We start from the raw sequence: 22,842 nt of genomic DNA, 5'->3' as shown, positions 1-22,842 counted from the left end.
TGCCCTCCTCTGTAAACAGTGCTGCTTCCGCATCAACAGATCCTAACTGGTTTGAGACATGGCACAAGGACCAGACAGAAATTCAGCCAAAAGCCTCCGCCTCTGTGTGAGCTTCTGGTCCCTCTCACTCTGGCTCCTCCCTTCCGTATCTTTCTCCTTATTATCCCCACACTTGCATTTTCACCCTGTCCTTTAAATGTTTTACTTACTGAACTACCCCCTAGACCCAAACAAAATGTTCCACATAATGGTTCCCAACGGCTCTCACCCCCCAACAGCTCCATCTGTTCCTGATACAGCTGGGAAAAGAGCTTTTAGAAGCCATGGAGAAACTCTCTCTGGCTGCAGGGACCATCCTCCCTTTTACCCCAGCCCTGTTTTCTCCTGCTCCCTCCCTAGGATGCTCTGCAGCTCCCAGCCGCTTCTGCTGGCTCACTCTGGTGCTCCAGTCCTAGCAGTGGGCACCCTGAACCTACTCTGTACCCACTTCCCAGCTCGCTCGCTCACTGGCTCTCCTGCCTCTACCCCTCCCTCTCTCTCCATCTTCCTGGGCAATCGCTAAGTTTCTCTCTGTAACTTCATCCCCAGATGGTAGTCCTATTTTTGGAAGGTTAAGGACCCTCGGGAACATGGTGCCTCGCTGACTGACATAGGCCACTGTGGGCTTTGAAAGTCACACCTCCTGTTCCAGTTTAGCTCTGCTTCTCGGTCATTCGCCACGTGACCAGTCACAGTGCTGCCTCAGTCTCTTGCTCACATGGTCTGAGCCGATCTTGAAGCCATGCCTTGCCTGCCAGGTCGGACTAAGGGCCTTAAAACTGTGGACCAAGACACACCTTCCGTCCCTGAAGTTGCTCTGTCGGGAATCTTGTCACCGTGACAGGGAACATAAGTCTTGCACACACGGGGACTGCTCACACAGATATTTATAAACGTGTACTGGAATCACGGCACAGATGAAGGATGGTGCGCCCGAGTGCACAGTTAGAGAAATGACGGGAACGAAGAGAGGAATTCCTTCACTGGACTATCGGCAGATCCGTGGCCCTGCGTGCACGGGAGAATGGCTGATCCCTGGGAGCGGACTTACGTTTTTAGCGGAATCATCCTCCGACTCCGGCGCCAAGGCCCTGTCCGTCTTAGACCCTCTCATAAAGAAGGACTTTCTTGTCTTACTACTAAAAAACTTTTTCTTCTTTGGGGAAAAGGACGATGCTTGGAGGGAATTAAGCGAACTTCTGTCAATCCCCATGGCAACCAGAGCCTTTGAAAGAGAACAGAAGCAATTAATGAACAGATTATCGCCCCCCCCATGATCATGCAGATGACCTCAACCTCAGTGGGCTGTTCTCCTCTCCCTTAATACTGAACCCTTCAGATTGCTCCTCGCCTCGTTTGAATGTGTTAGCTGGGCTCTTGCTCATCCAAGGAGTGGCTTGGTTTTGCACAGGCCTCACAGTTGTCAAAAGCAGAGTTAACTTTTGCACAGTTTCCCCATGACTAACCCTAGGCTGTGCTAGGGGCGATATGAATTTATGCCTGAGGACACTAAGGTCTTACCAGGGGCTTCCATCTGACAAATCTGTATTATACAGAAGATAACACAGAGTGTAAAAATAGGGCTCCTACCCCGGAAATCCTAGAATTGGAGCAGAGAATGGAAGATGCCAAGGAAACTTGGGGTGGCCTAGAGCTGTGCAAGAACCCAGCCCAGCCAGGCGGTGGTGGCGCACGCCTTTAATCCCAGCACTCGCGAGGCAGAGGCAGGCGGATCTCTGTGAGTTCGAGACCAGCCTGGTCTACAGAGCTAGTTCCAGGACAGGCTCCAAAGCTACAGAGAAACCCTGTCTTGAAAAAAAAACTAAATTAATTAATTAAATAGAAAATTTGCAACAGAGCCTAAATTTGCACATAAATAAATTACAATCTGTGTTTGTTCTAGATGGTACAGGCTTCCAGAATTCAAAAAGCATCAAGACTACATTCTCAAGAATCCTGTGTCCAGACCAGCTTGAGAATAATAGTAGCATAGCCAGCCTAAAAAGGGCTTAAATTCTCAGCAAAACGCAGGGTACCAAAGGTCTGAAACCTGGCCCCAAGAGGCAGCCTTCAGCTTCCATCACACTGCCTCTGGGTCCCCTCTGACTCTACAGCCGGCCGCACTGTCTAAGCCCCACCTCTTTCTCCTCCCTTAACAGCTGCTGGGCTTCTTGAAACATCTTTTCCTTGGCCTCTGTCTCAGCAGCCACGTTCCTGTTCTGCTCCTCATACGCCATGGTGACAACAGCCAGGGTTAAGTTGAGCAGGTAGAAAGAACCCAGGAAGATGACCACCACAAAGAAGAAGACGAAGTAGATGCCAGAGGTCCGAAGGATCTGTGAGGGGCAGAACATAGCTCGTTTCTGTTTTATCTCCCATAGCTCAGAACGATAATACAGTCTCAGATACTCAGACATCCAGCAGGGGTATCCAGCCAGTGGCCAGGACAGCTCTGAATGTGGCCTAAGACAAGATGGTGAACTTATTAAAATGCAAGCTATTTTGCAATATTTTATTACTTAATCACATGGATTTTTTAAAGATTTTTTTCTTTATGTGTATTTCCATAAGGGTATGTGGTGTGTGTGTGTGTGTGTGTGTGTGTGTGTGTGTGTGTGTGTGCCAGAAGAAGGCGTCAGGTCTCCTAGAACAAGAGTGATATACAGTTGTGAGTTGTATGACATGGTTGTTAGAAACTGAACTTAAGAGGAACCAGTGCTTTTAGCTCTTGAGCCATGCATGGTACGTAAAAGAGAACTTTGTGAATGACAAAGTCCTGCTGCAACATCACGCAAAAGAAGCATATGTGTGGCCTGCAACCTGCAAGCGCAGCGTGGCCCATGGTGACTCAGGGAAGTCACAGGTTGGACACACAGCCACTCCTAACGTCCTCTCTCACAGTGGGACTGCCATTCGTTCACAGACTTTCCTGTCTGTGATTCTCTCAGTGATGTTTGCAGGCTTTCCAAACAGGAGAGGCAGAAAAAAGGGAGGGGGGGAGAGAGAGAATTGCTAAGGGTAGAAACCTAGGCAGGGGAAATGCATGTAGAAAGAGATCTGTTTGTACGCTTCACTCAAACATCCATTGTCTCGGGGTTTCTAATGCTATTTCGGAAGCAGAATCCAGTTGTGCTGCCCTTGTAGATAAGCACTGGATGACAAAGCGGGAGTGGGAGGGTAGGTCTGAAATAAATGATGCATGAGTTGGTGATCCAGGGCAGAGGTCGGGATGGCGCGAGGGAGAGAGAGAGAGAAGGTAAACAGGAACCTGTCGGTACAGCTTCTCCCAGGAGTCCTGAGTCATGACCCGGAACATGGCGAGAAAAGACCAGCCGAAGTTGTCAAAGTTCGTGTAGTTATAGTCTGGGTTAAATGAGGTTTTGTTGCATGTAGAATCATTGGGACAGGAGCTAGATGTTAGAAGCAAAGGAATAGAGAAGAGGTTTTATTTCCCCCAGCCCAACTTTCCTGCCACGGCACCAACCTTCAGAGAACCTTGGGCTCCCTCAAGAAAACATAGAGGAAAAATGGCCACCTCACCGATCCCCCTGCCTGCTGAGTTTCTATGATGTCCCCTCGGGGTCTCTCATTGACACTTCCAGTGGATTGATGAAGAAATCATATTAGCCAGGCTGTCACTGAAAGACTAAATGTGGACACAAGGCCCAATAGCAATACAAAAGCCCATGTCACAGGAGCTGTGGGTATCAGCACAAGATGGGGCCTGCCAGCCTCCATTATGGAAACAGGAGAAACTCAAGAGGCCCGCCCTCTAATGAGGGACTATTAACAGTTAAGGGTGGCTGGAGAAGGGGCAGGCATCCCTTTCTTCAGGGGTGTAGCCACTGGTAAGCTGCTAGTGCTCCAGTAGAAAACCACACACCCGTGTTTGTGAAAGCAACCCTAATTAAACTGGGTGGGACACACACTTACACACACGTCCACACATGCACATATGCACACACACAAACACACACACATCACAAACGCAGGAGGGAGACATTTTTGGAAAGAAGACAGATTTCATCAGAAGGAGTGGGGATAAGGAGGCCATGGGGAAAATCGCTAAAATTCATCATATACATGTACAAAACTGTCAAAACAAACTGAAAAGCAAAAATGAAATGAGAGGGAGCAAAGATGAAATTAGGGGGAGGAACAGAAAAAGAATGAACTTTGAGACAATGGTGATTTGCGTGATTTAAAATAAAAATTCTGCAGCTTAAGAAAAAGTATAAATAGTGGTCATTCACCTCTCTCTCCTAGCCTTGGGTCCCACCCACTTAACCACAGGTGCCAGGAACAATCAGGTTTATAAGCTTCCAGTTTTGCATGAAGAGAGAAACACACACTTTTTATTTATTTATTCATTCATCTGCACATACTTTTCTAATAAGCCCACAGAAGTATGTCTTAGCCGCTCTTGTGGGGCTGTCTCACGAAAGAGTATCATCGGCTCTCTTATGGATAAATACAGGAGTATCTTTTGGTGTCTTATAGTTTTTCCATTTATTTAACTTCTCAGTCCCCTTTCAGAGACTTGCAGATCCATCCCCCAAATTTGAAGTATCATTGAATTTTCTGTACATTTCTTGTGAGCTACCAATTCCACATAACTGGGGGGAAATCCGCTATCAACACTTGGAAATAATTTGTTGTTGTTTGTTGTTTGGGTTTTTTTTTCCAAGGCAGGGTTTCTCTGTGGAGTCCTATCTGTCCTGGAACTCACTCTGTAGACCAGGCTGGCCTTGAACTCAAAGATCTGCCTGCCTCTGCCTCTTGAGTGCTGAAGTTAAAGGCGTGCACCAGGACTGCCCAGTTAGAAATAGTTTTTATTTGAATAATACAAGTCTAAGCTTATGTAAGAAAGGCACAACAGCACGTGCCTGTAATCCCAGCTATTTGGGAGGCAGAAGGATGCTAAGTTTGAGTGGTCTGTAATGAGATTTTGTCATTAAAAGCAAAAGTTAGGAGCCGGGAAAGATGGAGTTTTAAGGTCACTGGCTGCTCTTCCAGAGAACCAAGCTTCCTGTCCCAGCACCTACGTGTCAGCACACAGCCCCCTGTAACTCCAGTCCCAGGAAAGCTGAACCCCTCTTCTAGCCTCTACAGATACTGCATGCACACGACACACAGACATGCATACAAGCAAAGAATCCGCACTCATAGAAATGAATAAAAATTTTAAAACTAATTTAAAAGTAAATCAATCAATAAGCCTGCTTAGGCCCGGGAAAGTCCTCCCTGGGCACTCCCACTGGGCACAGTCATTACACGAAGACTGTCTGCACATATTCTGAAAGGTCTTGGGGTGGTCCATGTGGGAGGAGCACAGTCTGGACCTCTTACCTGCTGCCGAACCAGGTGCCACACATGACGAAGTCGTCACTATTGTTTTCCTTTACAAAGCAGTCCTCTAAGAGATGAAAGTCATAGAATCAGATTAAGAAAAAGAAAAAAGAAAGACCAACATAAAAAAAGAATAGCAAATATATCTGACTATTTTTCAAGCAGCTGACTTTAATCCTCTGAAATGACCAACATGGGCCTCCAGAGAGGAAGGAGGTCTTAGAAAGAGAAGAGAGTAAATGGAAAGAAGGCAGGAGAAACGAGAGGATGGATTGTCACCATCACGTCCCTGTTCAGCAAGTAACACACATCATCACCCCAAACGGACCAGAGGGTGCTTCCCCAGTCCCAAGGGAAAGCTGGACAAGACCCAGCCGCGCCCGACATGAAGAGGATGCAGCTACGTGAAGTTCAGGACCAATCAAAACGCAGTAAGTTTGACCTCAAGCCAGAGCAGGTGGGCACAGGAAAAGCACTGACACAGCAAAAATAATAAATACTTGAAGTGGGGAGGGGGTCTTGCTCCCTCTGACCAAATGTCTGGTGCTCTTTAGCCAAATCCAGGCATTCTGAACTCACTCTGCAAACCATGGTGAATCAGTGGGCTGAGATCTAAAGAGCAAATGCAGCGGCAGTCTCTGCTCTTGTGGGGGTGAGTCAGATTTTCCTTCTCCAAAGAAACTCAAAGAGGGAATTCCCTTAAAAATATGTGGAAAGCTCTGGGTGGATAGACAGAATAACCAAACAGTATGAGTGGGAGCTGATGGGGAGCAGTCAACCACCCACAAACCAAAGGGTAGGAGGGGGAACTCACTGTTGGATGTAGGGTTAGGGCCACAGTTGGTCTTGACACATTTCTGGTTCAGAATCCCCATGAAGAGCTGCTGCCCAACCAGCGCAAAGATGCTGAGGCAGAAGAGCGTGAGGATCATGACATCCACCAGCTTCTTCACAGAGCGCAGCAGGGCCCCGACGATAACCTTCAGACCTGGGGGGATGAGACATTTGGGGAGAAACACCCCTCAGTCCCTGACCAGAAACAGGCAAGGGTGGAGGAGGGGTTAATGAAGGTCTCGGAGGCCGTGTGGAGAGAGCGATGCTAAGCAATGCTGTCAGCATCACCGTACGTGATCTCCAATTACACGGCAGAGCTATGGTAGCAAAGGCAAACGGAGGCGGCTTAGACACCAACAGGACAGAACACAAGACCCGGAAATGAAGCCACACAGGTGCAGTCACCTAAATGTTGAAGATAAACATCAGAAAAGGAGTATCTACCTCTTCAACAAATGATGCCGGGCAAACTGAAAGTCCACTTACAGGCTATCAAAATTTGATTGGTACTTCTGCATAAAAGTCTATTCAAAACGGGTTAGAGACCTTACCATAAGACCAGAATCTCTGTCACATAGCAGGGAAGAAAAAAAAAACAGATTCTCTGAACCTGCTAGAGAAAAATAGGGGAGAAACCGGGCACTGGTTGCGCACACCTTTAAGCCCAGCACTTGGAAGGCAGAGGCGGGTGGATCTCTGTGAGTTCAAGGCCAGCTTGATCTACATAGTGAGTTCCAGAACAGCCAGGACTGTTGTATAGAGAAATCCTTGAAAAAAAAGGAAACAATGAGAGAGAGAGAGAGAGAGAGACAGAGAGAGACAGAGAGAGAGAGAGAGAGAGAGAGAGAAAGAGAGAGAGAGAAAGAGAGAGAGAGAGAGAGAGAGAAAGAGAGAGAGAGAAAGAGAGAGAGAGAGAGAGAGAGAGAGAGAGAGAGAGAGAGAGAGAGAAATGAGGGAGGAACAATTCCTGACACAGGTAGGCAATGACACTCAGGAAAAGATGCCGAGGGCTTGGGAGACAGTTCCAAGATCAGCAGCAAAGGAACAACCAACAAAGCAGTAAGGCGGCTCACAGCCTGGGAGCAGCCCTTTGCCTGCCGCACAACTGCACAGGAGCAGTATGAAGAAGCAAAGAACTCAAAAAATTAAGCACTAATAAAACGATCCAGTAACTAAGTGGGCAAATGAATTAAACAAGAAATTTTAAATTAAATTAAGTATATTTTAATTTCTCAACCCATACTTTAAAAAATAGCAGTCATGGAATGATTTAATACAGTCTTAAACTGAAGAAGAAATAGAAAATTTTCAGGTTATCGAGCCCCCATTTCTCAAAACAAGCTGCTCTTTAAAATCACGTTTTCTGAGTGGGTCACTGAGAGAAGTGCTTTTGGCTGTGTCTGATTCCAGTCATGCTAATGGTCCAAGGAATTAAAAAGAAATCCCAGTGCCCACAACGGCCACCTCAGAGGAGTTACACATGTTGGATTCTTCTGGTTGTGTGGTTCCTACCACTCCAAGAACAAATGGCCAGTTTGTGTACAGAAGAATGCTCAGCATCCTTAACCATAAAGGAGCCGAAAGCTAAAAACTCACGGAGAGAAAGATACTTTCTTGAGGGGTTATGAGAGTGTCAGGGTATGAGTCACCAGCTAGAGGCTTTACTTCCAATTACTGCTACTGGAGGGAAGGAGGAAGAGAAGAAGTCTAGAAGGAGAGACGGGATGGTGGGGGGAAGAGAAAAAATGGGAAGGGAGAGGGAGAAAGGAGGAGCAGGGGAAGGAGTGAGAGAGGGGCTGGCAAGAACGCGGGTGGAGGGAGAAGGTGTCTCTGTACATTACTGGTGGGGTTATAAATCAATGCAGATGCTATAAAAATCAACATGGACCCTCAAAGACTAAACGTAGAGCCACCAGAGGACATTGTTGTACCGATCCTGGGTGTATGATCTCCAAAGTCAGCATGCAGTAGAGATGTCTGCACACCCATGTATATGGTGGTGTCACTCACAATAGCAAAACCAGATAGATGGCTGTGAACCCACCCAATGGGGTGTGGCCGTGAACCCACTCAATGGGGTGTGGCCATGAATCCACCCAATGGGGTGTGGCCTTGAAACCAATCAATGGGGTGTGGCCATGAACCCACCCAATGAGGTGTGGCCATGAATCCACCCAATGGGGTGTGACTGTGAACCCACCCAATGGGGTGTGGCTGTGAACCCACCCAATGGGGTATGGCTGTGAACCACCAATGGGGATGGTTCTTCTGAAAAATCAAAAAGAGCTCCCACGCATGGAGCCATCTCTCCAGCCCCCATTTGGAAATGTCTTATTAATGTCAGAGAACATTTTAGCTCCGAGTCAGTCTTGGAAGTGGCTCACCTGAGATGACAGAAATTGCTTTCAGAGCTCTGAACACTCGGAAGGTACGGAGAGCCGATAGATTGACTTTGGTACCTGGAAAACAAGTTGCGATCCTAGGAGACAAAAGACAGGGAGAGCCCAGGTTGCTTGGTGCAGCCCCTACATCACGATTCCAAGAGGCCAGGGATTGGCAGCAGCTTTCTTCCATCTCTGTTCCATCTTAGCTGTGAGACAGGCTCTCTCACTGAGGGCTTCCTGGCTAGGATGGACTAGCTGATGGACACGCCCCAGGGATCTAGCTGCCTCATAGAACTGGTGTTTACAGGCACATGCGGCCACAACCAGCTGCTTTCATGGGGGAGCACAGCAAGGACTTTTCCGACTGAGCCATCCTCCCTGCTCTGGAGCCCATGGTCGTGGAGCACATGAGTGGTGATCTTCAAATGTGAAACCGAGGTGAAGAGCACTGCCTCTAATGACTTCTGCCGCTGAAATGGGGAAAACATAGGCAAATGCTAACCTCATTGCCTGTTATGTGCCAGGGAGTGAAATAAGTTATATTGTGCTTTGTTCTTACAATCCTGTACTTATAGATCCTGGCTTGTAAGAAGCCACAGTTGGTCAGTGAATGAGTGAGAATTCGAGAGATGGGTGTGTGCCGGGAGGCCTCTGACCGGAGTCTGCCTGGTGTTGTTCAGGATCAACCAGTGCTACACCAAGAGATCCCGGCAACCTCAGGTCACCTTGGCCATTCTTGTGAATCTGCACAGAGCCCCAGAGGAAGCAAAGGGACCTTGCTCCCACCCCAAGTGTCTCCCACAAAAATCTTCTAACACTCTTACGCTGTTCCAATGACAATGAAATCCAGCCAGTTCCACGGGTCTCGGAGGAAGGAAAACTCATCCAGGATGAAGCCTCTTGCCAGTATTTTAATCACAGCCTCTAAAATGTAAATCCCAGTGAAGATGTATCTACAAAACAAATTGTTCATAAAAAGAAGGGATGCGATCAGTGAGGAGGAAAGAAAGGACCCACTTGGAATGTGGCTCAGCAGGCAGGGTGATTACCTAGCCATGTATGAAGTCCTGTGTTCGACCCCCAGACCCACATAAACCAGGCTTGCTGTGCATACCTGTAGTCCCAGCACTGGTGGGATGAGACAGAAACAGGAGGGTCAAAGGGGCTGGAGGGAAGACCAGTGGTTAAGAGCACTGTTTGCTCTTCCAGAGGAACAGAGTTCTGTTCTCAGCAGCCACTTGGAGTCTGACAGCTGTCTATAACTCTAATTCTAGGGGATCCAATGCCTTCTTCTGGCTTCCATGTGGCATACAGACATACATGCAAGCAAAACACACATACACATAAAATATATAAATAAAAATAAAATACCCTAAATGCAGAAAAACAAGAGTTGAAGGTAAAGGATAGAAAATTATATACAGCACAAAGACTGTTAAGAAAGATGAATTAGCCATGCCCAGTGTAAAGAAACTTTAAAAAAAAATTTCACATAATCTCACTGTGTGACCAAGACTGGTCCTTCTGCCTCTGCAGAACTTCTCCTGAGTCCTGGGATGAGAAACAAGCGCTGTCAGGCCCCATCCCATATAGAAAACTGTTTTTAAAGATTTATTTTTATTTTATTTATATGTATGTGTGCGTGCATATGTGTGGGCACATGCACATGAATGCAGATGCACTCAGAGGTCTGAAGAGTGATCAGGCCCTCCAGAGCTGGAGCTGTGTATAGTTGTGATCTCTCCGATGTGGGTGCTGGGATCTGAACCTACTCTTCCTCAGAAGCAGAGTGCTCGTAACCACTCAACTTTCTCTCCAGTCCCCAAGAAATATATGTATTTTAAACACATTTTTTTTTCAGATCAAGTCTCCATATGTAGTCCAGGCTTCCCTCCAATATGTGAGCGTCTGCCTCCTGGGTGCCAGTACCACAAGCTTCTGTCACTGTTGCCTGGCTAAAAAGGGAAGCATGCTGACCACAGGAAAATGTGAATTTACACCATGATTTGATTGTTTCCTATGCTGATGGTGGCAGAATGAACTGACACAAATTTTTCAGAAAATATTGCCAGCATATGACTATGTATTTGAATACATTATAATGTATATTTGATTCAAGAAAGCTATTTCTAATCATCTATCCTGAAAATAACAATAATCTAAAAGTATTTTCTTTTACAAAAAGATGGCTGGGAAGATGCTAAAATACTAGAACTCTTGAATGATTATAGTTTACCAAGTAAAATATCATATAGCCGCCAAAATAGATCCTTACAATGGGTCCTTTCTTTGTGGGCACAAAGAAAATCATTTAAAATCTAGACACAAAAATGCATGTGTTTGGAGGTGAGGCATATGATCTAAATACATTCATGTATGAAATTACCAAAGAATAAATAATGAAAGCTTATGTGTATTGTTTGTTACAATTTTTTATGTTAGAAATATTTTTAATTCTTCTAAATCCAATTGGTTTTTTTTTAATCTACAAAAATAAAATTGAGCCTGCCACCATTTACGCTGGGGAAGTAAGACCCACACTGCCACCCTAATTCCAATTTAAGACCGTCATTCTTAAAAGAAAGAATACATTGTTTTAAAATAAGAGTCTCACTGTAGCCCAGGCTGGCCTTAACTTCAATATATATCTGAGGATGGTCTTGAACTTCTGATCTTCCAGTCTTACCTCCCAAGTGCTGCAATCATATGAGCTGGGAGTAAACATACCTCCACCATACTGAGAGGCTGAGAGAGGTGGAACCAGCATCCAAGGCCGCAGCAACCACACCGCTTACCATTAAAAAAAAAAAAACTCACTGCTCCTTGCCAGAAAAGGGTTTGGGTTTCAGCTATACAATAGGACAGATTCAGAAGTAAAAGACCTCCAAATGAGACACAGTGTGTTTTAAAAATGTACATGGGCTCAGGAAACAGAGGGAAAAAAGAGTACAAACAGTCGTAGATTGAAGGAGTAAAGATAATAAAATAAATATTAAAAAGTAATAGAGTTAAAAAAAGCCACGTAAAGATGAAAAACACAAAGATTCTGGATTGCATATACATTGTGTTTTCTTTGAATTTTTTGACTGTGAATGCCCTAACTACAGAGAGACATTTCACTGTAGGGGCTGGTAAGCTATACCAACATGTATATTTTAAAGGGACCTTGACTTTAAAATTTGAGTCTAATTTAGAGAAGAGGTTCTGTTTTGGTTTATGTCATGCTGGGCATGGACCCAAGGGCTTAGTGGTTTTGAGGCAAACACTCTACAACTGAACCACACCCCCAAGCCCTCAGCTAGACTTTAAAAAAAAAGAAAAAGAAAAAACTTTAGGGTATGTGGGCGCAGGGACAGTACTCACTCAGAAATTCCCATGTCTGAAATTCTGTCCGCAAAATTGGCCATGAACATACAGTTGACGACCACCGTGCAGATGATAAACACGCTGAAGAGTGTGATGCGTCCTGATTAAGGCACATACCTTGTTGGATGATCCTGACCACGGGATGGTGATGGAGACCTCTAAGCTGCATGCATGCAGGTGCATCTAGTCTCTGTGAGAGAAGACGCCAAACAATGCAGGCCTCTCCCCACCTCTGGAGAAGATTTCCTGCCAAACAGCAGCCTCCTCATCTGGTGGGCTACCCTCTCCTTCCACACATCTGGCTGATAGAGATGAAAAAATAATACTCTGGCCCTAAACTGGGGGTGCATATAGCTCAATTGGTTGAGTCCTTATCCAGCTTGCACGAGGTCCTGGCCTCAGTCCCCAGCATTGCATGAACTAGGCACAGCGGCTCACACCTGTAATCCCAGCAGTATCAGTAATACAACGCCACCCTTGGGTCACAGAGAGTTTGAGGCCAGCCTGGCTACATGAGCCTCTGATGCCATGTGTTCTAGGGACTCCCTCACAGAGAGGACTCAGGTTCACTTAGCTGGGACTGCAGCCTTGCTTGATACATCCTCATCCCATCTCCTACAGTGCTGGAGGGTAAAGCCCAGAATGTTCTGCATGCTAAGCAAGCAAGCACTCTGTCCTGAGTACATTCCCAGCCTACTCAGTGCTAAGTAGGTACTCTACCCTGAGTACACTCCCAGCTTGCTCAGTGCTAAGCAAGCTGTCTGTCCCCTCCCCAATACACTCCCAGCCTTCTTAGCCCTTCCTCTTTGCTAGCCTGCTTCCTTTCTTCCCTTTCTAGAGAGTTCTTCTCTGCTAAATCACTTAAATAAGAGTCCCTGCCACAAACTCTGTTTCCAGGGGACCAGCATAAACACTTATTATCATTCTCAGCAGTATGCCTCTGTGTCTGGTGCATGTTGGCCTTCCCTCTCACGACTTAGCCTCTTACCAACCTCCACACACGCAGAATGCGTGATAATCCCCAGATGTCTTTGCCCTTTAAACCGGTGGCTACTAGTTCTGCATCTTAAGAGCCTAGAAGAACATATGTGTCTATGAACTGAGCCATGGCTGGCTTCATGGGGTGAGAAGTGGGGTTGAATGGCCAGCATAATCCCCCCTAAGAGATAGAGGCCTCTCAATACACTGTTTTTGCCAGAGAGAAATACAGGCTTAGCCTTGCTAGAGTATCTGCTGTTTGTGTGTGCACAAGTATGTGGAGTGTGTGTGTGATGTGTATGTGTGTGTGATGTGTATGTATGTGTGTGCAGTTCAAATGTTGACAGGATGAGACATGTGCACAGGTGCACATCTGTACTAACTTCAGGCGTCTTCCTCAATAACTCCCCCATCTTATATACTGAAGTAAGGTTTATCAATTGAATCCAGAGCTCACCCATTCAGCTACTGTAGCTACACATGTCGCTCTGGGGAACCCAAAGCTGGCATAACAAGCAGGTTATTATAGGTGCCCAGCATTGATGCGAGTGTTGCTGTGAATCTGAATCCTGGTCCTCACACTCATGTAGCAAATGCTTGACCAGCTAGGCCGTCTCCGCAGCCTGTAGGGGGCGCTAAGCCATCTCCCCAGCCTGTAGGGGGCACTAAGTCATCTCCCCAGCCTGAGGTAGAGTCCTTTAGAAAGAAAGAAAGAAAGAAAGAAGAGAGAGAGAGAGAGAGAGAGAGAGAGAGAGAGAGAGAGAGAGAGAAAGAAAGAAAGAAAGAAAGAAAGAAAGAAAGAAAGAAAGAAAGAAAGAAAGAAAGAAAGAAAGAAGGGGGAGAGAGGGAGGGAGGGAGGGAGGAAGGGAGGGAGGGAGGGAGGGAGGGAGGGAGGGAGGGAGGGAGGGAGGGAGGGAGGGAGGAAGAAAACCTGGAAATAGGGATATCTATGTTAGAAAACATCTCCGAGCCGGGCGGTGGTGGCGCACACCTTTAATCCCAGTACTCTGGAGGCAGAGGTAGGCGGATCTCTGGGAGTTCGAGGCCAGCCTGGTCTACAAGAGCTAGTTCCAGGACAGTCACCAAAGCTACAGAGAAACCCTGTCTCGAAAAACCAAAAAAAAAGAAAAAAGAAAACATCTCCGAGATGTTTCAAACACTGTGCAGGTCCATCAGGGTACATCCTTCAGCACGGTGTGCTGATGTGGGATTTCCCCCTGTATGCTGTGAATATGTTTTATTAGCATTGGTTAATAAAGAAGCTGCTTTGGCCTGTGGCAGGGCAGAATATAGGTAGGCAGGAAAACTAAACTGAAGGCAGGGAGAAAGAAGGCGGAGTGAGGCAGATGCCATGTAACTACTGAAGCAGAACTCCAGAATTCTACCAGTAAGCCACAACCTCGTGGTGATACACAAAATAATAGAATTGGGCTAATTTAAGATGTAAGAGTTAGCTAGGAATACACCTGAGCCATTGGCCAGTGTTGTGATTATGCAGGTCTGGGTGGCCAGGAAACAAATGCAGCCTCCATTACAGTGTGCTGCACGGGCTGCCAGCGTACTCCCAGAAGCCACTTTGATGCCTCCCGAGTTCTGCAGCATCTGCTTGTCCTGCTGTTTCTATGCTCACTTAGAACAGAGAGCCTAAGGGTCTGTCTCCTGAAGCTGAGGCTCCTGGACCAGCTCCTCACACACACCGCCCCACACAGTACCGGATGCACCGCAGTAGCACTGTGGAAGCAAGGACTGTTGGCTTCCTCTGAAACTGGAGCTGGGAGGAGGCTCAGTTGGTAGAGTGCCTGCCTGGTGTGTTGGAACCCAGAAAGCCTGGTGTTCCGTTCCCAGCGCTGCATAAACTGTGTGGAGGTGCATTCCTATAACCCCAGAAGGTGGGAGGAGGGCCCGAAGGTCAAAAGTCTGAGATCATCCTCTGCTACATAGGCATTTCAAGGACAGCCTGGCCCTGATTCAAACCGATAATAACGGTAACAATAGCACACCCATGGATCCCTGGGGCTTGCACATGTTTATTTCCCACAGCCTGGACTTAGGGAAAGGATATGAATGGACAGAAATCCGAATCACTAAACTTCTGACAGGGTTGAAAGGCCCCAAAATGAACAACGCCCGCTTGGCACTGAAGCGGTATATCGTCCTCTTCTTGTTCAACACCATAAATGTCTGTGAAGAAATCACAACACAGACATTAACACATTGGCAGACAATATTCTTCAAGAACACATTTGGAGCGAATTCTAGGGCACCACGGCCTGAGCCCTGACTAGTAACCGCAATTTCTGGTGGCAAAATGGTTGACCAGCTACCCTGTGACTTTGGAGGCCAACGGCTCACATTACATGGTCTTGGATCCAAGATCAGTGTGCTGTGGGCTGTTAACGTTATAACACATGCTGGAGAACACAGCCCCAAAGCCATGGAAAGCAGGGTGTGGAGTCATACCCGGGCAATCCAACCTTTGATGTGGAACACTCCACAGGACATATGTGTGGAGCTGGACTAGAAGGAGCCCGCTTAGGAAGTGAGCTTGAATAGCCACATATAGCAGGTATCTTAAATTACTACCATTCTCAAAGACATTTCTGTAATTCGTCTTATGAGACAAAGAGAGTTGGAGTCTATATGGTCATTACGCAGCAGGTCTGAGCAGTTCTAATGAAATAACTAATCTGTTCCTAAACTTTAAAATACGTCTGGGGCTGAGGAGAGGGCTCAGCAGCTGAAGGTGCTTACTGCCAAGTCTGAAGACCTGAGTTCGATCCTGAGGACCCACATGATGACCACAGAAAGACCTGATTCTGGCAAGCTGTCCTCCAGCCTTCACACATGTGCTAAGACATGCGCTTGCATACAACACACACAGACCCACACACACATATTCACTCACACACACTAAAATTGATTGATTGATTGATTGATTGATTGATTGATTGATTGATTGAACAAATAAATTTCCAGGGAAATGTCAGTTGTTATATAGTGTGACGGATGATGTTGACTGTTGAGCTGACAATATCTGGAATCATCTACGAGGACTTTCTAGGTTGTGTTAGTCAAAGTGTAAAGACCCATCCGAGATGTGGGTGATGCGATCCCACGGCCTGGGGGTCCTGACTGAGTGAGCAGAGCGGCAGTTTCAGTCCCCACGTCCTCACTGTGGATGAGATGTGACCAGCCACCAGGACCTCCTGGCCTCACAGACTGTAGCCCCACAGGGTGACGCCGAAAGAACCTTTCCTCCATTAAGTTGCTTCCTGACAGGAGTTTGGCAACAACCACAAGAAGAGTGGCCGCCACACAAAGGCCCTCGCTCTCTCATCCCCGACACAGCAGGGCAGATCTGTCTGTGGTCCTCGCCTGAGGAAGGAGGTGGGTACTGTCCCTAGGCATGGAGGCGTTGCCATCTGTCAGTGGTTGGGGCTCTGCTGGCTCTTACTGGGGAGATCCACAGGTGCCAGACACGGGACAGCCCTGCCAAATGATGAGTCCCCACCTCGACAGAGCCCAGAGGGCTTTCTTACTTCCTTTCTGTTCCATTACCAAAAGCAACTCAGGAGTAAGGGGATTAAACATCCCAGTCCGTCTTGACAGGAAGTCAGGGCAGGCGCTCCAGGCAGGAACTGAAGCAGAAACCATGGAAGAACACTGTCTGCTAATTTTGCTCTCCATGGCTTGTTCAGTTTGCTTTCTTACACAGCCCAGGATGATCTACCCAGGGTGGCACCTCCTACCGTGAGCTGTGCCCTCCCACATCAATCTGATGGCGGCATTTTCTCAACTAATTTTTCCTCTCCCCAGATGACCCAGCCTGTATCAAGTTTACAACCAACCAACCAGTGCACATACGGTGCTCAGCTCTTCCTAACTTGTGCTCCTGGGCTCTGGGAACAAAGCAGCCCTGGACAAGAGCTTGTCACTCACCGGCTTCTGCCATCTGCACCAAATTCTCTTTTTCATTTAACAGTAGACCTGCTCTCCTAGCTGTATGGAGAGCAGCAGTCACAACAGCCTCACAGAGTGGGAGGCATCGCCCTCTTCCACTCCATTGCTCCCCTGGTGTTAGGGAAACACTGCCCGTCCTCGTGATCGAGCATGTTCTCAGACAAGAAGGACAAACCCAGAGCTGGGAGAGTCATGCAGTTCTGGCTCTACACCAGGTCATTCCGGCCACTTCTCCCATCAGTGAGTGGCTGGACGCACTGATCTGGAAGCCATCTGTCTGCAAGAGAACCTTTCTTATCCCACACAACAATATGAAACGGGCCGTGGGGTCCTTCAGTGCTAGCAGCCTTTGAGTCCAAGACTTCTTAGAAGGGTCCTGTGCCTTCCTTTGCGTAAACTGAATTCCAGAACAGAGAGTGGCCTTCTGTCTGAGGACGGTCACCCCTGACGACAGGGGGACAGTACGGTCCTGCTCCTGTATACTGTGGCTGTCCTGAGGCTTCCACTTGCTGCTTTAAATATTTTAGCTAATGATGCATTTCACAACACTTGCCAGGGCTTTAACGACAGAAGGGTAGGGTGCAGCTCCTCCAACCTGCTGACACATCCCACCTCTTTCCTGTGGAGGAATCCCCAAAGGAGGGAGCGGGGACCTAAGTCGCCAAGAACTAAGTAACTCTTAAGATTAGGTCCCCGTTGTTGGACCTTATAAACACCGGGGTTCCTCTTCTTTAGGGTGGCGCCTCTCACATCAGTGTTGAGCACACATACCACCTGAGATGATAGGTGTGCAGGGCTCAAAACAAGCTCCTTGCCTTCCAGTTCAAAGAGTGAGCCCAGGCTAAGAAGTGATGGCCCTAAACCCAGATCCTGCCCCCTCCATGAGGAGTCTGTGGCTCACAAAGTCATTGCCTGTTCTGTGGGCTTCCTAGCCAGCTCCAAGGCAGAGAGAATTCTCCCAACCAACTCTTCTCCTACAACCATGCCTTCAAGAGGCACCTGGGTTTCTGGAGCATAATTAAAAGGAAAAATGAAGCCTTCTCTTTTTCTCGTCATCTCTCCATCCCTTCCACATGTACTCCCCATTTCTTCTAACTGGTTCATCTCCATCCCCATTGGTCTGGCAAGTCTGATGTTTCCACTTAAACAACATACACCCAGGCACTCTTTGAGAGGTCAGGTTTCCACTGGTGCCACCAAAAGATGCTGTTAGCACCATGGTCATTATACTAAAACTACCCCCCAAGTTCCCAGAATCCTCTGCTGGACCATACAATTGAGGATGGCAAGGTCTTCTGAGCCCTTTAAAAGAGAGAATCTGAATCCTATCAGGGTGATGGCCTCACAGCCCAGGCTTCCAAGGAGCCAAGGAGAGCCCAGAATCATACTTCCTTATTTTAGAATCATTCTACAATTTCCTGAAAAGAAAATTACATCTAAGGGGGCTGGAGAGATGGCTCCGTGGCTAAGAACACTGACGGTTCTTCAAGAGGACCTGAGCTCAGTCGCCGGCACCCACATGACAACTCACAACCATCTACAACTCCAGTTCCAGAGGATTTCACCCCCTCTTCTGACTTCTGTGGGCACTCCACACACATGGTACATAGACACACATATACAGACAAAACACCCATGTACATAAATTAAAAACTAATTTAGAAAAAGCAAAATTACATATAGGGATGGAAGATGGCTCAGCAGGTGAAGGCTCTTGCCAAGCCTGAAAACCTGAGAGTGATCCCAGAAGGCATGTGGTAGGAGAGAGCCCACTCCCCGAACGCTGCTCCCTGACCTCCACACATGTGCCACGGTACATGCATACACATGCATTTACACAAAATAGAAAGATAAATGTGACAAAAGGAAAGAGCAGAATATATGCAGTAGATAAATCGTGGAGCCTCCACAGGGTCACCTGGGGCTTGTGTACCACGCACGTAGCCTTCACTGACGGAGTGCATACTCTACATCAATCCGTGTGACTTTCATTTATCTCACCTAACAGCCTAGAAAGCCTACTGTCCAGATGTCTTTAAGATGCCATCTGAAAGGGGCATCCCTTCACAGGGCTGTCCATTGCTGATGTCAGCACGGTTGGCAGTTTAGAAAGTGCTTCCACAGCTTGTCTTGCCCTGGGGTGGGGATATCAGCCATTTGTTCCCACGTTAGAGACAGGAAGTGAGGGTCCGGGTGACCATTTGTCTGGAGTCATGAAGCTAGTCTCGAGCAGTAGTGGCCTGACCTCCCTTCCCTGTCTGCCACGCTGGCCTGTTCCCTGTGTTGACCTTTTAACCTTTCTGCGGACTGAGCCTCATCTCCCTCCCTGGCACAAGCGTTAGAGAAAGCAGATGAGACCACAAGTTGGTTCTCAGAGTTACAAAGACAAGGGTGAAAGCAAGGGAGAAGAGAGGTGCTGCCTGCCCTCAACACAGCCCAAGAACCAGTGTGGTTGTGAGCTCAGGACAGGGACACCCCGCATCCATGAGGAAGTACCTTATGGTCTCTGTAGAACGGGTCGAGGTCTTCCAGGGGCTTTGCAATCAGATCACGAGGAATGTCACCGTAAAGCTTAGGTAGCTTTCTGGAGGCCTTGAGGTCAAGCTGAGGCCGAGGCTGGGGCTCAGCCCCTGTCGTGTCTTTGCTCTTCTTCTTCTCCTTCTTGATAGCAATGCGCTTCTCTATGGCAGCCAGGGAGTCAGAGGTGAAGGGGCGGAAATTCCTCTCATCTGGGAAGATCACTGGGTAGTACCTGTCCTCCATCTTCACCCTTGGGACAGAGATGTGTGGCAGAAACAAAGCTCTCAGGGTGGGGACATTGTCCTGGCGGTCTATAGATGCTGAGGTGACAAGGCTTGGGTATTGGCTGTCTGTGGGGTAGACAGGAGAGGGCTACCATATGGACGCAGTAGAAACTTGCGGCATAGAATTGATAGGGGACAGGAGGGACAGACAGGGGCGCTTCATATTCTGTGTGACTTTCATGTTGTAGAAAGGGTTCTGCATGTATACATTGCAAACTGGTCCTCTAGAAAAGCAGCAAGTGCTCTCAACCACAGAGCCATCCCTCCAGCCCCAGAGCCAGCATCTTGACACACGATCACCTTCAATCAATAAAAGGATAAGGGAGATAAAAGCACCAACTGGAACCAGACTCCGTGTATGTCTGAGGGCCAGGAGGCCTACTCCTGCTGCGATAGCAGAGAGAAGCAGACCAGGGGCCTGGCTCTGTCAGAGCCCACAGCACAGAGCACGCCAACCCTTCAGAAAACACAAGGCTGCTGAGAGCAGAGCTGGAATTGCAGGCAGTGAAGCACACTGCCCAGGGGGCATCCGTACCACTTGCTGTGATAGCACGCTCTTGAAGAACCCACAGGAAAGGAAGTAACTTACATTGATTCAAAATGCATTCATCTCCTCAAAAGAAGAAACGAGGGGGTAAGTGTGCCTGTCATCAAGGCTGATGGGCTGAGCCCACTCCCCCAGACCCATATGCTGGAAGGAAAGAACCAACTCTAGTAAGTCCACACCATGCTGTGGAACACGGGTGGAGGGAGAGAGAGGTGGGGGCGTGGTAAAATGTTGTCAAAGAGTAACAAGGAAATGCCTACAAATGCGGTCAGAAACCTCTCCAGCACTTCACAAGAGCCCAAACCTCAGGTCCACGTTTCAGAGACGACTATTCCTACAAAGACTCACATGAAAGTGGGGCTCGGGAGATGACTCAGAGGTTAGGGGCTCTGACTGCTCTCTTCTAAAGGACCTGAGTTCAATTCCCAGCACCCACACAATAAAGATCGTAATGATCCATATATCTAGTTGCAAGGGATCTAGCGTCCTCTTCTGGTCCCTGTGGGCACTTCAAGCATGCGGTGCACAGACATACATGCAGACCTCACACCCATATATATAAGACAAAAGACTTTTAAAAATTAAAAAATTTTAAAGTAGGAAATATATCCATTCCAACACAGCAATTGATGCCAACACTGGAATATCAATACAATGAAGCAAGGCAGCAGTCGCTCCAGAGGTTAGAGTGCACGAGCAACTGACCCCGAGACGTTGCAATGGGTGAAACGCTACATAAAGAATTCAAAACTATTAGTTTTTTAGAGATCACTGAATTGCAAGAAAATAGTGGGACAAACTAAGAAAGACAAAATAGGATACGAGCGAGAAATTCAATAAAAAGATATTTTTTAAAAAAGCAAAGCAAGTCTTGGGAATGAAATGCTCATTGAGCCAGTAAAAAGATCTGAGCAGAAAGCCCCACTCCCTCTGGGACCAGCTCCAACAGAAGAGAGCCTCAGGACTTGAGCCCAAGTGAGGAGCTAGAACAGTAGATAGTGGTGAAGAAAAATCCTAAGAACTCTGGAGGGGAGAGGCAAGAAAACCAGAAGTTTAACATCATTCTTGTCTACACAGCGAGTTTGAGGCCAGCCTGGGTTACATGACATTCAGTCTCAAAAATCAAAGACCAAATTTACATATTATTGAGCAAAGACACAGAAAAGTGTTTAGGGTAATGGTGTCAAAAAAAAAAAACCCTCCTAAGTCTTGGAAAAGATATGGACATAAGCGTATAGGAGGCGTCATGACCAGATGAGAGATTCCCCCCACCGTATTATAGCTAAACACAACAAAAAACAAAGGGAGAAATGGGGCCCTTCTGAAAAGGACTCCAGTATCTCCGAAAATAATGTCAAGAAGTGAGAACTGGGATTATATCACACTGAAAAGTGTCTTATAACGGTGGAAAAATAAACAGAGTGAACAGACAGCCTACAGTATGGGAGGAAAATCTTCCCTGGCCATTTGTCCAGCATAGGATTAATGTGCATCATGTATAAAGAAATACACCAAGTGGACAAATAAGCCAATCGAGACATGAGCAAAGGGTCACAGACAACTCTCTAAAGAGGAAGGACAAGTGGCTAATGTATAGGAAAGGTTCACTGTCTTTAACCACCAAGGAAGAGCCAATCAAAGACACGCTGAGGTTACATCTAAGGCTGGAGCTTACACCTCATTGGTGGAGAGTACACCTAGCACGTGGGCGGCCCTGAGTTTAATCCTCAGTATGATAAGTAGAAGATGATAGATGGATGGATGGATAGATAGATAGATAGATAGATAGATAGATAGATAGATAGATATAGAAGATATACAGACAGATAGATGATAGATAGACAGACAGATAGTAGATAGATAGATAGATAGATAGATAGATAGATAGATAGATATAGATAGATAGATAGATAGAAGATAGACAGACAGATAGATGATAGATAGAAAGATAGATAGATAGATGATAGATAGATAGATGATAGATAGATAGATAGATAGATAGATAGATAGATAGATAGATAGATAGATAGATAGATCTTATCTCACCCTAATTAGATTGCCTATAATTAAAACAAACAAACAAAGGCCATTGAGGAGGCAGAGGGAGCAAACTGTACACACTGCTGGTGGGAAAGGAAATTGTTAAATCGCTATGGAAATCCGTAAAACAGAAGTACCGTGTAGACCAGATACAACACTCCTAAATTTACACCCTGATAACTCAGACAGCACCCAGCAGGGATAGCTGCATACCCACGGCTTTTGGGGGCACTCACGATATCCAGCTTTTGGACTCACCCTCAAAGTTCGGCAATGAACGAGCATCACTTTAAATTAAATATATGTGTGCTGTTCAACAATAAATAAAAATGAAAATATGGTGCCTGCAGCAAGACAGATGGGACAGGAGACTGCCATGTTCACTGAGACAAGTCAGACTCTTTCTCTCACCTGTGGAACCTGGATAGGGGGACAAAGTCCTAAGGGATGACTACTGAGGAAGAGGAAGTGGAGAGCAAGGGAGAGAGGACTGAGATCAAAAGTTATTATGTGCGCATATGGAAATACAGGGACACCCGCT

The 22,842-nt window shown here is 46.9% G+C and overlaps 1 protein-coding gene across 1 annotated transcript in view; it reads right to left on the bottom strand.

The window, feature by feature from the left end:
* Scn11a (sodium voltage-gated channel alpha subunit 11) overlaps window positions 1–19,673 on the bottom strand; it is a 71,053-nt gene extending 51,380 nt beyond the window's left edge. The window contains exons 1-10 of the mRNA XM_075967683.1: window positions 19,407–19,673; window positions 15,013–15,131; window positions 11,970–12,062; window positions 9,431–9,559; window positions 8,607–8,701; window positions 6,203–6,376; window positions 5,389–5,455; window positions 3,308–3,449; window positions 2,178–2,375; window positions 1,091–1,264 (exon numbers count right to left, since the gene is read on the bottom strand). Coding sequence (XP_075823798.1) covers window positions 1,091–1,264; window positions 2,178–2,375; window positions 3,308–3,449; window positions 5,389–5,455; window positions 6,203–6,376; window positions 8,607–8,701; window positions 9,431–9,559; window positions 11,970–12,062; window positions 15,013–15,131; window positions 19,407–19,673 — 1,458 coding nt within the window. The remainder of the gene's footprint in view (window positions 1–1,090; window positions 1,265–2,177; window positions 2,376–3,307; window positions 3,450–5,388; window positions 5,456–6,202; window positions 6,377–8,606; window positions 8,702–9,430; window positions 9,560–11,969; window positions 12,063–15,012; window positions 15,132–19,406) is intronic.
* Between the last annotated feature and the right edge of the window lie 3,169 nt (window positions 19,674–22,842).

Source organism: Microtus pennsylvanicus, chromosome 3 (assembly GCF_037038515.1).
Source record: "Microtus pennsylvanicus isolate mMicPen1 chromosome 3, mMicPen1.hap1, whole genome shotgun sequence".
Taxonomy (NCBI): Eukaryota; Metazoa; Chordata; class Mammalia; order Rodentia; family Cricetidae; genus Microtus; species Microtus pennsylvanicus.
The sequence above is the reverse complement of the archived record's forward strand: the minus strand, read 5'-3'. Positions and strand labels throughout refer to the sequence as shown.